Genomic DNA, 15,066 nt, shown 5'->3' with positions numbered 1-15,066 from the left:
GGAAGGGCCGGAAAGGCTATCGACGAATAGCTAACAGCAACCGGCGTCCCTCTGTTCGTCGGTGAATCGTGCTTTTGACATGGTCGCCATGAAGGATGTCATGAACTGGACCGGATCTTTGTCTCCCTGGTAGATTGGAAGCTTCAGCTTGACATTCGGTACGGCAGCCCGCGTTATCCGTTGAGTGAAGGGTGACTGCCGAGTTACCTCGACAATTCTATCGATCTCCGGAGCCGTGCTGATAGCTCGATGGAGGAGCGTGTTCATGCCGCTAATCTGCGACTTGATTTCTTCGAGTTCGAGGCAAGGTCCGGAGTTCGCGAGGCGGGGGACCGGGGCGGCCGAGCTCTCGTGTATCCGCGAGTTCGGATTCGTCGGTCGAATACTCGACGTGGTCTGAGGGGGAGGATTCCTCCGCTAGAATTGTGCGTCCGAAATCCGAAAAGGCGAGACGACGAGTGAGACCGCCTAAGTTGAGTGTTGGCGATTGTCCGGCAGAGACTTGCGATGGGGGTTGTCTGGGTTACAACGGCGTCGACTCTGCGGTTGGTATCGGAGATCATCTGGTAGATCTCTTTCGTCATGGAGCCGAACATCCTCTTCGTTGGAAACGACCTGCGGGTTCTGGACCGCTGGCGTGGCATGAACAGGGAGGTTCCCGTTCTGTGCGCCGAGCTGCTGCTCCGTGACGCGCACATCCTCTTCGTTGAGGGGTTGTTCATCGGTGAGCTCCGTGTCGAGGTTGACTGGCTCTTCTCGAGTTCGCCCTGCTTCCTGGCTGGTCTCCCCTTCTGATCTGACCCCGACTGGGAGTTCAGCGGAGGTTTCGGCCGAGTTTGTCATTGCGTTGACGCGGTGACGAGAGTACACGGCGATGACCGGCCTGGTCGAAACGCCATCTTGTGTTGCGACGCTATCCTGAGTGGATGCGACGCCTGTGAGATCGGGCATGCTGGAGGTTGTGCGGTTTGCTTCGGGGATTTCGTTGACGATGGAAGACATTATTGCAGGGCTTTTTAGGGAGATTTTCTTAGAGAGTAACTTTTCTAGAGACGATTTGCGTCCCCACAGACGGCGCCAATTGTAGAAACTAGGTTTCCACAATCAATTTGTTTAAGGGGGGAAACAAATTCAATAGGGTTATCTATCTATAAAGTAGATCTAAGCCTTGGAATTAAAAGTAAAGAAGTAGAACTCAAAAGAATTAGGGTTTATTGCTAAGAACAAGAGGAGAACTTGATTATTGTATTCGATTCTGGATGGATTACAATGGAGAAGTCTCCCCTTATTTATACATGCTCGTAAATTACATAGTATATTAACTTTCCTTATCGGATGAAGTCAGATATGGAAAACTGCCTTATTGCTTGAGTCGGCCGCCGCGAAGAAGTGGAAGTCGATTTCTTCCTCGAATATTGAGCCTCGTCCGATTTGGCTTCAAATGACCTAATTAGGTCTTTAATCAGATTCCCGATTAAATAGTCAATTAATATTTCTGGTTTAGCTCGGTATGTCAGGGGTGCTGAATCCCGCACCAACACAAACTATCAGTTCGCTTGGACTAGCCACGTGGACGGCTAAATGGCACTCCACATGTCGGCTCCTAGACGCTGCAGCCAGCATGTGAATACTGTAGTGGCCGGGGCTCGAACTCGTGATAGTGGGTACCTCAGCTAAGAGTCTTTTACCGCCTGAGCTAGAGGCTCCGGTTTATTAGATGCATTTCTTGCTATATTAAAAGTATAATTTACCCTAATTAACCTAACCTATATGAGTTATCGAAGACGAAAAAAAAAGCCTTTCAGAAAACTAGAATATAATACATTTCCGTTGCAACTAAGACTAAAGAATAAGCAACTTTAAAAATGGAAATAAAAATGAAATGGTGAAGAAAATACAAAAACAAGACGAAGAGGAAAGGGAGAGGAAAGGGAAGCGCGCACGTGATTCGAAGTCCACGAGCTCCAAATCTTCCGAAGATTTAATGGCGGTGTGACGGTTCCTTTCTTTAGTTTCTCCTGTCTGCACCAATAATATTTTGTTTATTTGCATAATATCATTAATAATGATTCATTATCATGTTCTTAATCAATCTTTCTACCTACAAAACTGTTTACATGTTAACGTAATGTTGATTTTTTTTATAACGGCAACATGCTTTGTAATGCAACAGCCAACAGGAAACCTCCGGCTCTAATAACTAAAACGTTGACCTCAATCTGAAATATATGGACTGCTAATATACATATATTCATTAGAAAACAAAACAATAAAATACTAGATCGTCGACAGGTGGTTTAAAACAGATATGTATTTGAATCGTGTTGTTATATGTGAACATGTAAGCTGGAGAAATTTTCAAGAGTTAACGATTTTGGTTTTCCTCCGTTAACTATTTTGCCTTGCACAATTTTAAACATGTATATATATTATCTTATGCTACTATATAGTATATACTAATACTATTATATACTACTCTTGGAATCGCGAAAGCTCTATCTGTATTAGCTTGTCGAAAGCTCACTGTTTACAAGAGAATACACACTGATTAAGATGATATTTATACATGTTTTTGATATCTTTACTTTTTTGCTGATAAAATATTTTTATTTTATCTGGAAAAATAAAATAACGATATAGTTTTTTTGTTTTTGTATTCTAACAATATTGTGATCCTGAAAATATGAGATATGTTTTAGTGATGTATACAAATTAGGGATGTCAATCGGGCTTGTCCGGTCCAAAACCTGTAAAGCCCATATTTATTTAAATTTGGTCTGGTCTGATCCGAAATATTTTCAAGTATATATTTCAAAGTCCGGCTCGGCATTATCAGGGTTACAAGGCTTTTTCGGGGTTTCCTGCAGAAAAAATTAAACTTATAAATTTATAACATATCTTAAAAAGAAATGTTTAAAAAATGCATTATAAAACGAATCAATTAAAATTCATATAAGTCACCAATATTCACTAAAATCAACCTAATTTAAAAGAAAAAGTTAAAAACTAAATAATTTTTATACTTGAATCAGATAAAACGATATAGAAATCATAGATAAAGATTTTAAAAGTAATAAGTAAGGTTTTTAAGTATATATGAAAACTAGGATTAGGGTTTTAAACTTTATTTACAATAATAATTAATCAAATATTTCAATCAAATAAAAATGTTAACAAAAAAATAAAAATATATTTGTTTAAGGGTTTTTTGGTTCTGCCCGAGCCTGATCGGACTAAACTTAAAAAAACCCTATTACCCAAACTGGCTGAGTCAGAAAAATCCGATTTTTCTGGACATATATATTTAATCCCGAGCCCAATATGCTCGATGTGCCTACCATCAATCAAAGAAGCCATTAAAAAGATTCCAGAAAAGAAAGGAGGGAATGCTCTTTGCAAGCATTGGTAGGAAACATTTCAATAGCCTCTTCAATGGCTACTTTAATTGATGGTAGGCACATCTTTTTCAAAGTTGATGACTGTGTTGTAGCATCTTCATTACAATCTTCTTTCCGTTTTGAAGAAGGTGTTGGAATAGATGTACCAATGTCATTTTCATTCAACAAAGAATCTTGGTTCTACAAAATCAAATTTCGATAATTATTGTAATGACCATTCAAAGTCAGAAATTAAGTATGAATTAATTACCTGAACTTTAGTAGATATAACATCCCTAGGATCAGCCTGGCACTCAAACTCTTCAATATTGTCAACTTATGTATTATTACACATCTCTATGTATGACACTTTGTAAGAGTCTTTAGCCTCTACATTAGAGGTTTCTACGGAAGCAAGAAATAGAAAAGTTTTTCCTACCAATGCTTGCAAAAGTGTAGGCATAATGGTAGGATCTTGAATCTGTACATTTTAATATATATATAAAATATATAAATCATTAATACTTACTATTGAAAACTAAGAATGCAAACGTTTCTATTTGTAGTAAACTATAAATATTTAATTAGATGTATTACCTCATCATACTATCCTCCTAAAACATCTAGTGAAGTTTGGTTAACTACCTTCATAGCATTGGTGCCAAAGAGAATAAACTTCGACTCACCAGTGCTATCCATGACATCCAGAACCAGTTTGTACCTAAAATACGATATGCACACATAAACAAATAATGTTTTTTTTTCAAATTCACGGAACAACTATTTAAAAAAAAAAATCAAATATGAGGAAGTGAACCCAATTACCTGCATGTAACCTTTAAAAAATCTTGGTTGCAAGCCTTGCACTCACAGAGACTCTTTTTGTTTTTGGTGAAGATTTTGTTCTCATTTTTTGGTATGAGAAAGCATGTTCCCTTACACTTCACACAGATAAAGTAGTATCAGCCAAATTCCATGTCGATGTGGTAGATAGTACAAAGTATTTTAAACTTCCCGTCCTAAAATAAGATTGCAAAAATCAGTAATATAATTTATATTAAAGAAGAGTTCTTAAAATGTTAGTTTACCATTGTAGCTTCGAGAAGATCAGAAATTGTGCTTCATGGGAACTGGTTGATATAATCATCCTTTTCATTTGACATCTTTAAGCAACTACAGTTTCTTGTCCCGAAATTTATTTTTAAATCATCTCTTGGCAGACTGTATAATAAATAGGGACACATTATGCAATAATAAATATAAACACAGTTAGTTGAAATAAAAAGCATATATATATATATTTGGAAATAAATAGTTTAAAATAGTACTTCTCAACAAAATCTTGAACAGGATGGTACTCTGGGTTGATTAACATCAATGACATATCGAAAGCATTAGAAATTGTTCTCTCACCTACAAAGGATTGTATTTTATTACATAAAAATCACATTATTTGATGGTGGAAAACGAAAGAGTTTTTTAAAACATATTATTGTAGGTGTTAATCTTTACACACCAGATTAAGCATATGACCATTGAATCATTTGCATCATGACATGATGTCCACATATTGTCTGCAAACTCGCCCCAAAAGGTACATGACAAATGCTGATCACTGCATTCACATATGTTCAGAATTATAAAACACTGATGATTGCTAAGTTTAGTGTTTTTGATCTCATTACCTGGTATCTCGCAAACCAACCTATAATCTATTTTTCAGTTTACCATTGAGCTATGATGCTTTCATTTCACCAATAGAAATCACCTGACCAACAACATCTGAAGTGGAGAATATAATCCATCCAATTAATAGTATATATTAACAATAATCAATATATCTATATAATCTCTCCCACACAATATAGTAAACTTACCTATAAGAATGTGTTCGTTCAAACCATCTTCTGAGAGAATGTTCTCGTATGAAGTGATGTAGTATTTTTACTTCAATTAAATTATCAATCTACAATTTGCAATAATCAACACACTAGGAATGCATAAAGCTGCTTAATCTAACCTTAAACAAGAGATGATTGTTGTAACAGTCTTAACCTAAGCAAAGCAAATAAATTGTAAAAAGCTCAACAAATAAACCAAGAAGGAAACAGAAAATCAACTCAACAATAACTAAAGGAGAATATCAGGGTTAAGGTAATTGATTAGGAGTGAAATAAGAGATGGATTATGGAGTATCAAACAACTTAAACTAAGCAAGATCCCTAGGCAATAGAACAATAGCAAGACTAACACATTTGCATGCAATTAATCTGTTTACTAATCAATCAATCATTAACTTCTTCCAAATGCAATTAATGATCAATAAGCATTACAATCAAGTCTATCTAGCCACTAAGCACCCTAGTCAACAATTTCCAAAGGTAAAGAATGCAAAGCACTTAAAAGTTTTGGTTCAGAAATTTCATCAAACACCTTTTGGGCATGAAATTTGGTCAAGACTGATCTAGCTTTATTAGCAACTAATAAGCAAAGATCTAAAGTATTATAACCATAAACTCCATAACCCAACTCCTAAATCATCCTAATCTACCAAAACCCAAAGACTCTATAAGACTACTCACTCATGGTTATGATCACACAAAAGTAAAGATTTAATCTTTGTGAAATCATACATAGAGATTGTAGAATAGAAGATATATAAGAGAGATCACTATTAATAACTTGAAAATAAACAAAGGATCCAATAAACTTTGATAAATAAACTTAAAAACCCTAAAAATTGCCAAACAAAAGATAATTCTCCTCTTAATAGGTTTTATGTATTTATAGGAAAATAGAAAGGAATCGGGTTAACCCAGGACAAACCGGATCAAACCCGGGTCAGAGCTGGATCAAGTGCAGAATAGGCGGCTACAAGGTGGTCTTGGTCGAAGGGAGAATGTCGTGTGGATGCTTCGGCCATGGTTTGGCCGTAGGGGTAGACCGCGTGCTCTTTATGTTCTTCCATCCGAGAAAGTGAGCCGAGCAAGGCTTGGCCGATGGTGTGAAGCGGTCATCATTTGGCCGTAGGGGAAGACCGATTAGATGCTTTGGCCATGGTTTGGCCGCTCATACTTCCTGATCTTGTGCAGTTTAGAAGCTTCGGCCATAACTTGGTCGTAGGAGGGAGACCAATTGGAAGCTTCGGCCACGGTTTGGCCGTAGGAGCTAGGCCGCTTACTCCATCTGAAATTTGATGTGAGAAGGGGCTCCAGTCATGACCGGGCCGTAGGAGGAGACCAAAGAAGAGTTTCAACCATGCTTTTCCCGATTCACTTGGCCGCCTACTCTGTCTGAACTTTTACCACTTCTCTATTTCATTTTTCTTTGTTTCTTTTTTACCAAATCAAGTCCAAATCCTCCAAAAGTGATGAGATTACTCCAAGTACTTGAGAAACATCATACTAGATGCAAATGCTCCTAAAACAACCTAGAATGATAAGATTATGCAACAAATTAATTGAAAAAGAACTCTTAAAACCCAATAAAAACACAATATATCATGAAGCTAGATCCAAATAAAATTTGGTTGACATAGAAGGACAACGGGGTATGAAGGTTGAGTTCATGATGTTTATCTTGTATGGATGTTTGGTTGTCCGAAAATTTCCTGATGGTCTTGTGAGTTGAAAGTTTTATACTTTTCTCCCCTCTCCAAAAATAATAAGCCTTTGAAATTTGTTCAACTGTTTCTTCTTAACCATGGCATGAATAAGAGTACCCTAACATGAAACAGTATACATATTTTAGATAATTAAAACTTTTAAAAAATTTGTGGAAAGGTTTATACAAAAGAAGGAAAACTTACTGCAGTATCAGCCAATATCATCTCTATTGTCTCTCCAGTGTAAGTAGTATATTGCTTCCATGTATGAACGATCTTCACTCTAATCTCCCATGTTGTTTTAAAGGCTTTCAGTTCGGAGACATGAGTGAAACCATCGGTGGCGGCCATCTCTTCTACTAAGGTGAGTTTCTGATCTATCTATTTTAAAGTTTGATGTGTTTGTTTGTTTACGCCGTATACTTATAGTAGTTTAAGTTATGTGTTTTTAGGATTGTGAGAACTGAAAAATATTCTATGCAATCAATATTGGAGAGTATGATTAGGGATTACAATATTATTGTTTCCGATTTTGTTTGAGATGATTGATATATTTTATATGGCCAGTTGTATATTTCTTAATTGTTTGAAATGGTTGAACTCTATCATATTAAATGCCGAACATATATGGTAATTTTTGAGAATGAGTTGTTGCGATTGAGATAAATGAAGAATATTATATACAATCACAAAAAATATTGTTAGTTAATGTTTTGATGTTATTTTCGGTTTGATATGATATGGGAGAGATTGATAAGGGATTGCATTAAAGTAGTTACCGATTTTGTTTGATATATGATTGCATCTAATGTCGTTTGGATTTGATTTCAATTAAAGGTTTGGGAGGAAGACACTGTTTGGATACACTTGCAAGATTTACGGGATCCGAATAAGATTATGGCCAAACAATTTAGATCCGCGTCCTTTGAAATACTTATTTACAGCATCCGAATATAATTACCTATTTGCCCTGATTTTTTTCCCTTCTTCTTGAACATATGAGATACTTGTTTTTTTTTCTTTTTATTATTCCAAAGTGTACTCTCCAATTAATAGTCTAGATTTTAATAGGTTCTACTGCTACATATTTATTGAAATCAAAACCAGCATTGTCAGATGTTACAAACCTACAATGTCTTCCCAATTCTGACCAGCGTGCAGCACCAAGCAAGAGAAAACCAACACATCAATATTTCAAGATCAACACATCAATATTTCAAGATGAGAATCATCAATCTGGAATTTGCAAATAAGTTTTGTGTTAGAGAGTTAACAACTGAATATAAATAATTTACTTCCTTTTGAGTTTTACTTAACAAATTAAACTCCTATGTTACACAAAATCAGGAACAACCGAAAATATTGGGATCACATCATTGGAAAACCCATTGCAAGAGATATCGTTGTCCAATCATTTAGCAAATACGGAGTATACACCACCTACCAAACGGAGACATTCAAGATGTATATTTACAGAGATGAGTCCTCCATCTGTAAATAGCAAACAAGGTACTAAATTAAATTTTGATAAAAATATAATGTAAGTTTGCTAAACTCTTATATATGTAATCATTTTTTTGTAACATATCAGTCTCGAATTTAGCATCGAAAGGAGTATGACTTACTAGACCGAAAACATCGTTAAGCCTTGCAAAAATGCTCCTTCCAACGGTCAAACTCTAAAAACCCACGACCATAGGTCGACTTTTCCTTTAAATACTTTGGTTTGGAGATTTCACTTAAACCAAACCGCTCCAATTCGACAATTTAAAATAATTTGGTCGAACCATAAATTGTTGGTGTCGATCGACACTATCATTAGAGTCGATCGACATCCATCCCAAAATCTTCCATTTGGTTCATGAATGTTATAGAACTATAATCAGAAATAGAAAGAACAGTTCTAAGTATTACCTTCCTTACCAATTCAGGACGAAATCGGAACATCCAAAAAGACATATTGATGATGGATCTAAAACGGGGTTTTCGAACTGGAAAATCGGAATTATCTGAGAGATTATCAGCTGAATCTTATTGATTTTGTCGACTCGACTTTTGGTTTGGAGACCACTCTTTTTATCGTTTCACGTTCTTCATTTATTTTTGTCTTTTTGCTTTCGCGAACGTACATTGTTTTAGGGAAGAGTAATAGAATGCCAACGGACCTGAAAACCTATTAACTATAAAATTTTCAATTCAATATTTTTGGCCCATTAATATTTTCGACCATTGTCAAATATTAAATGATAATATTTTTATTTCATCGAAACTTACAATAAATAAAATTAAAAAATAAATAAAAATAAATAAATAAACTCCGCGTGTACGTGCGGGTCTAAAGAAAGTACAAGAAAATAATGTAACACGACGACTGTATGTGGATATTTAGTTCTTAATATTTTGTGATATAGATTTACAACCATTACAAACTTGTTAATTTTCAAAGGCCACCAAAATGAGTAAAGGAAGACCTAATGTTATCTAATTTTTAAAATGAAAAAGTAGGTGTTAATGCTGTGAAGAACTTGTTGGAAGCGGGAACTATTGAGTATAGTGAAGCAAAACATATTCCTCCAAACTATAGAGAACTAATCTATCTTTATTAGTGGAAATGGCGAGGCAAGAAAGCATGCATGCATGGAATTTAGGCATTTGTCTCACGTGCCCATTAGACCATTGCTTTCGACCACCAACACGGCAACACACTTCCCTTTTGTCAGGCTGCTTTGTTTCTCGTTTCTCTTCATTCTCTTTAATTTTTTATCCTTTTTTAATAAAGAATAATTAGTTAACCATAGATGTAACATTGTTAACAGATTAAATCACGCCTAGGCCTAGGCATACGGATGATTACCACACGGATTTGACATCGGGCACATATATTAGATTTTATCAAATTATATGAATAATATATATATATATATAGGAAATCATTATTCTTAAGTCGAATTAATTATAGATTGATTTCCATCTAGCGAAAATATTAATGGGCCAAAAATATTGAATTGTCGATTTGGTGCACCAGATTTACGGTGAAAATACACGCTTTGGTGAATCCTTTTTGTTAATCTCATTTACATGTGGTGGATTGTTGTTTGGAACGTTAGGCGAATAGTGATGAAGTGATTAGGATTGAAGTTACAATTGTCTCTTCATAGATTAAGCCTTAATATACATATATCCCTTATTAAGGGATATATATTAATAGAGAAACATTTTCACAAAAAAAGCTGATGTATCGCACTTACATATCTCCACTGCTTTTTTTTAATAAATGACATTACATCTCATTAATATTTACATGAATATGTCACTGGCATATATAAGGTAATATTCTTTTTATCAGTTTTTTTAAATGAAAGATTTAATCAACAATTAAAATCCAGAAATATATTTAATTATCAATTTCATAACATATATAGTTATTAGAAGTAAATTACATTTCACAAATAATAATAAAAATTATTCCACTTTTATACATTTTTTTATTGCATTTTTTAAATTTAGGATTAGTCAAATTAAATCGATTAGTCTAAAAAGTATTTATTTATTTATTTAATGGCATAGTAATGTAGATGATAATGTAAAACATAAAATATGTGAATTTGATTTTTAGAAACACAAAAACACATCAAAATTTTCTACACTACTTTAAAATTCTTTTTCAAGTTCACATAATTCACAGGTAAACGAAAAGAGCTTTACTTATATATTTTGTTTTACACAAACAAATCTTAAGTCTCAAATAATAATTTTACTCATAATATTTTATTTAAATCGATTTATCTCGCACTATGTGCAGGATGGTACCTAATATTTACTTTAAATACATGTGCATGATCGCACCACACCATATAAGAGAGTTACCTCTTGAGACCTTCAGAAATAAATTCCGTATGCACAAGGTATGATTCGACTCAGTGAGAAACACCCTCAAAATCTCAAATGCAAAAAAAATTGAGGTCTAATATTCCATCCCAAAAGTATCGTTTCAAACCAATTTTTTTAGATTTTCTGAGAACTCAAAAACATTTTCCAAGCTTATCAGAAATAGAGTTTGAATAATTTTGTAGACTCCGGATAAATATACTGTATACGGCTTTGTGCTATTTTCCAGAAAATTATAAAAAGACTCAACATAATGCTTGGCCGAGAATGATACAAAGACTCGAACCTATAAAAGGAATATTACAATTGATAATATTTTGTAATCTTAATTCTCAAGAAGAACAAATAAAGCGTAATAAGCCCTTCAACAAACCACGGTAACTCAGAGTAAAACAGCCGCCACTACCATATTCTCCTAAACAAAAAAAAATAAAATAATAAACAAATAAAGCAGAAGTTTGGGAGAGATGGGAAACGCGTAGACCAAAGGTGGTGAGGTGGTATAAGCTTTACATGGCTACGGCCTAACCCCACATGCGACCTCCTCCCATCGTGCCATGTTGACGTTCTCTCTTGGACCTACATGTCCCCTTCATCTTCAACATCCCCTCCTTTCTTGCCTCATTTCTTGTGTTCTTCTTTTAATATTAGTACAAACTTATTTTAGTTTTATATTTCCTCCACAACAAAATTCTCCAGCAACTGTCTTTCCAGTCTCCTTCCTGTCAAAAGACCGACTTTAATTCATAATTATGTATATCTTATTTATGTTTCCACATGTCATATTTGAGTTTCACGTCCAATGTCTTACGCAATAATATCCAAGATAACTTTTTATTCTATAAAAATAATACATTCACCATATAACACATATATACCTTTTCTCTGCAGTTTCTTTTTACCACGGTCCGCAGTCCACCCTATCAATTTTTATACAAATATTATTACAATCACGATTAAAATGTGAAGACGCTAACAAAGCTACTTTCTTTACTATATTCTAGTTCAGCCAATATTTACTCGTCAAGTTTGCTTCTTAATTTGTTCCAATCTTCTATGTAATGTAACGTTTCTATCATATTGAGAAACAATATATAGGTTACTATGGTAACTTCAAGTCGTGAAATTGTACTATATATATATATAACTTAGGATGAAGACATCAATTGCACATAAAAATGTATTCAATGCGTTGAATTGTAATAACTCAAAGTGTTTAGTGTCTTTAGAGAGGAGCGCATGCAATATCTTAGTTGAGATTGGAAAGTAATAAACTTAGATTATTTGATGTTATTGTCCGAAGCCAACGTTTGTTTGGCCGTATGACGTGGCACTTAAGAAGTAACTTAAGGAGCTTATTCACCTTCCTCTATATAAATACCCCAACAGGCTATTCATTCCAAAACATATCCATTCCATTACCAAAGTACAAAACATAAACTCATTCTCTGTCTCTTTCCTCTCATCCTAAATATCTCTTTCCTTATTTGTTTTTTTTTTCCCTCCAAAAGAAAACAAAGAGAAACAAATAGACTGAAAAAATGGCAGTAGATTCCAACCTCTCTTCGCCGTTAGGACCTCCAGCGTGTGAAAAGGACGCAAAAGCCCTCCGCTTCATCGAGGAAATGACCCGAAACGCAGACACCGTTCAAGAAAACCTTCTCGCCGAGATTCTTGCTCGTAACTCAAACACCGAGTACCTACGCCGCTTCAACCTAGGCGGCGCCACCGACCGTGATACCTTTAAAACGAAGATTCCAGTCATTACCTACGAAGATCTTCAGCCGGAAATCCAACGCATTGCTGATGGAGACCGTTCTCCCATCTTATCTGCCCATCCCATCTCTGAGTTCCTCACTAGGTTCGTTCACCATACTTTGCTTCCTACTTTTACCTTTTTCGATTTCTAAATCATTCAAATCCATATACCGATAACACTCNTAAATATCTCTTTCCTTATTTGTTTTTTTTTTCCCTCCAAAAGAAAACAAAGAGAAACAAATAGACTGAAAAAATGGCAGTAGATTCCAACCTCTCTTCGCCGTTAGGACCTCCAGCGTGTGAAAAGGACGCAAAAGCCCTCCGCTTCATCGAGGAAATGACCCGAAACGCAGACACCGTTCAAGAAAACCTTCTCGCCGAGATTCTTGCTCGTAACTCAAACACCGAGTACCTACGCCGCTTCAACCTAGGCGGCGCCACCGACCGTGATACCTTTAAAACGAAGATTCCAGTCATTACCTACGAAGATCTTCAGCCGGAAATCCAACGCATTGCTGATGGAGACCGTTCTCCCATCTTATCTGCCCATCCCATCTCTGAGTTCCTCACTAGGTTCGTTCACCATACTTTGCTTCCTACTTTTACCTTTTTCGATTTCTAAATCATTCAAATCCATATACCGATAACACTCGTAAAACTTTAGAATTGGTATTAATTTTGCTTATAATTTTCCAGCTCTGGAACCTCAGCCGGAGAGAGAAAGCTCATGCCGACCATCAGAGAAGAGCTTGGTCGTCGTCAACTTCTTTACAGTCTCCTCATGCCTGTCATGAATTTGTAAGTTATTCCCATTGCTAAAACATTTTTACCATTAATTTCTTTTTTGGTTTCCATTAAAAAAAAGTTACCGTGAGATTGAAATGGATTAGAACCTAGCTCAATCATTAGGTAAGACAACTCAAATATTGCATGGTTAGAATGCGGAACAGAACACAATTTTCTAATATAACTAAAAAACTATATGTGGTGACGTATGAGTTTGTTAATACATTATTTATCATTTTTCCAAGCGTTGACAATTTTGTCTCATTTCTGTAACAGGTATGTGCCAGGTTTAGACAAAGGAAAAGGATTGTACTTCTTGTTCGTTAAGTCGGAAACAAAGACACCGGGTGGGCTACCGGCTCGACCAGTCTTGACCAGTTACTACAAGAGTGAACACTTCCGGTCTCGACCATACGACCCATATAACGTCTACACAAGTCCCAACGAAGCAATACTTTGTCCCGACTCATTTCAAAGCATGTACACTCAGATGCTCTGTGGCCTCCTTGACCGCCTCTCTGTCCTCCGCGTTGGCGCAGTCTTTGCCTCTGGTCTACTCCGTGCAATTCGCTTCCTCCAGCTCCACTGGTCTCGTTTCGCCCATGACATCGAGTTTGGATGTCTCGACTCCGAGATAACTGACCGGTCTATAAGACAATGCATGTCCGGAATTCTTAAACCGGATCCTGCCCTGGCGGAGTTCATCCGTCAGGAGTGCAAGTCGGAAAATTGGGAACGAATCATCACCAGAATATGGCCCAACACTAAGTACATTGACGTCATCGTAACTGGAGCCATGGCTCAGTATATTCCAACGTTGGAATACTATAGCGGCGGTCTTCCGATGGCTTGCACCATGTATGCCTCCTCCGAGTGTTACTTTGGTTTGAACCTTAACCCAATGAGCAAACCGTCAGAAGTCTCTTACACCATCATGCCCAACATGGCCTACTTCGAGTTTATCCCTCTCGGGGGAAGCAAGGCTGTTGAACTCGTTGATGTAAAGATCGGTAAAGAGTATGAACTCGTTGTAACCACTTATGCGGGTCTTTGTCGATACCGAGTCGGTGACATCCTCAGAGTCACAGGTTTCCACAACTCCGCACCTCAGTTTCACTTCGTGAGGAGGAAGAACGTCCTCCTCAGCATCGACTCCGACAAGACCGACGAGTCGGAGCTTCAAAAGGCCGTGGAAAACGCATCGAGGCTGCTTCATGAAGAGTGCGGGAGCCGCGTAGCCGAGTACACTAGCTACGCAGACACAAGCACGATCCCCGGCCACTACGTCTTATACTGGGAGTTGTTAGTGAGGGACGGGGGAAGACAACCAACTCATGAGACCCTGACTCGTTGCTGCCTCGAGATGGAAGAGTCGTTAAACTCGGTTTACCGGCAAAGCCGAGTCGCGGACAACTCCGTTGGACCGTTGGAGATTAGGGTGGTAAGAAACGGAACGTTCGAGGAACTGATGGATTACGCAATCTCAAGAGGCGCATCAATTAACCAGTACAAGGTACCAAGGTGCGTGAACTTCACACCTATTGTGGAGTTACTAGATTCTAGGGTTGTGTCGGCGCATTTTAGCCCAGCCTTACCGCATTGGACGCCGGAGAGGAGGAGAAGATAAGGACAGGCACATGTTTTTTCCTT

The 15,066-nt window shown here is 36.7% G+C and overlaps 1 protein-coding gene across 1 annotated transcript; it reads left to right on the top strand.

Annotated features, from left to right (window-relative positions):
• LOC104747347 (probable indole-3-acetic acid-amido synthetase GH3.1) lies at positions 12,839-15,054 on the top strand. The gene is made up of 3 exons (XM_010468975.2): positions 12,839-13,203; positions 13,327-13,428; positions 13,693-15,054. The coding sequence occupies exons 1-3, from the start codon at positions 12,884-12,886 to the stop codon at positions 15,041-15,043; spliced, it is 1,773 nt and encodes a 590-aa protein (XP_010467277.1). The 5' UTR covers positions 12,839-12,883; the 3' UTR covers positions 15,044-15,054.

The sequence above is a fragment of the Camelina sativa genome, chromosome 15 (assembly GCF_000633955.1).
Source record: "Camelina sativa cultivar DH55 chromosome 15, Cs, whole genome shotgun sequence".
NCBI classification, from domain to species: domain Eukaryota; kingdom Viridiplantae; phylum Streptophyta; class Magnoliopsida; order Brassicales; family Brassicaceae; genus Camelina; species Camelina sativa.
Note: the sequence above shows the minus strand (reverse complement) of the source record. Positions and strands in the feature narration are given on the sequence as shown.

Coding starts and splice junctions, on each gene's coding strand:
- LOC104747347 (XM_010468975.2), top strand. CDS start 12,884: ATGGCAGTAGATTCCAACCTCTCTTCGCCGTTAGGACCTCCAGCGTGT. Junction 13,204..13,326: donor ATCTCTGAGTTCCTCACTAG/GTTCGTTCACCA, acceptor ATAATTTTCCAG/CTCTGGAACCTCAGCCGGAG. Junction 13,429..13,692: donor CTCATGCCTGTCATGAATTT/GTAAGTTATTCC, acceptor TTTCTGTAACAG/GTATGTGCCAGGTTTAGACA.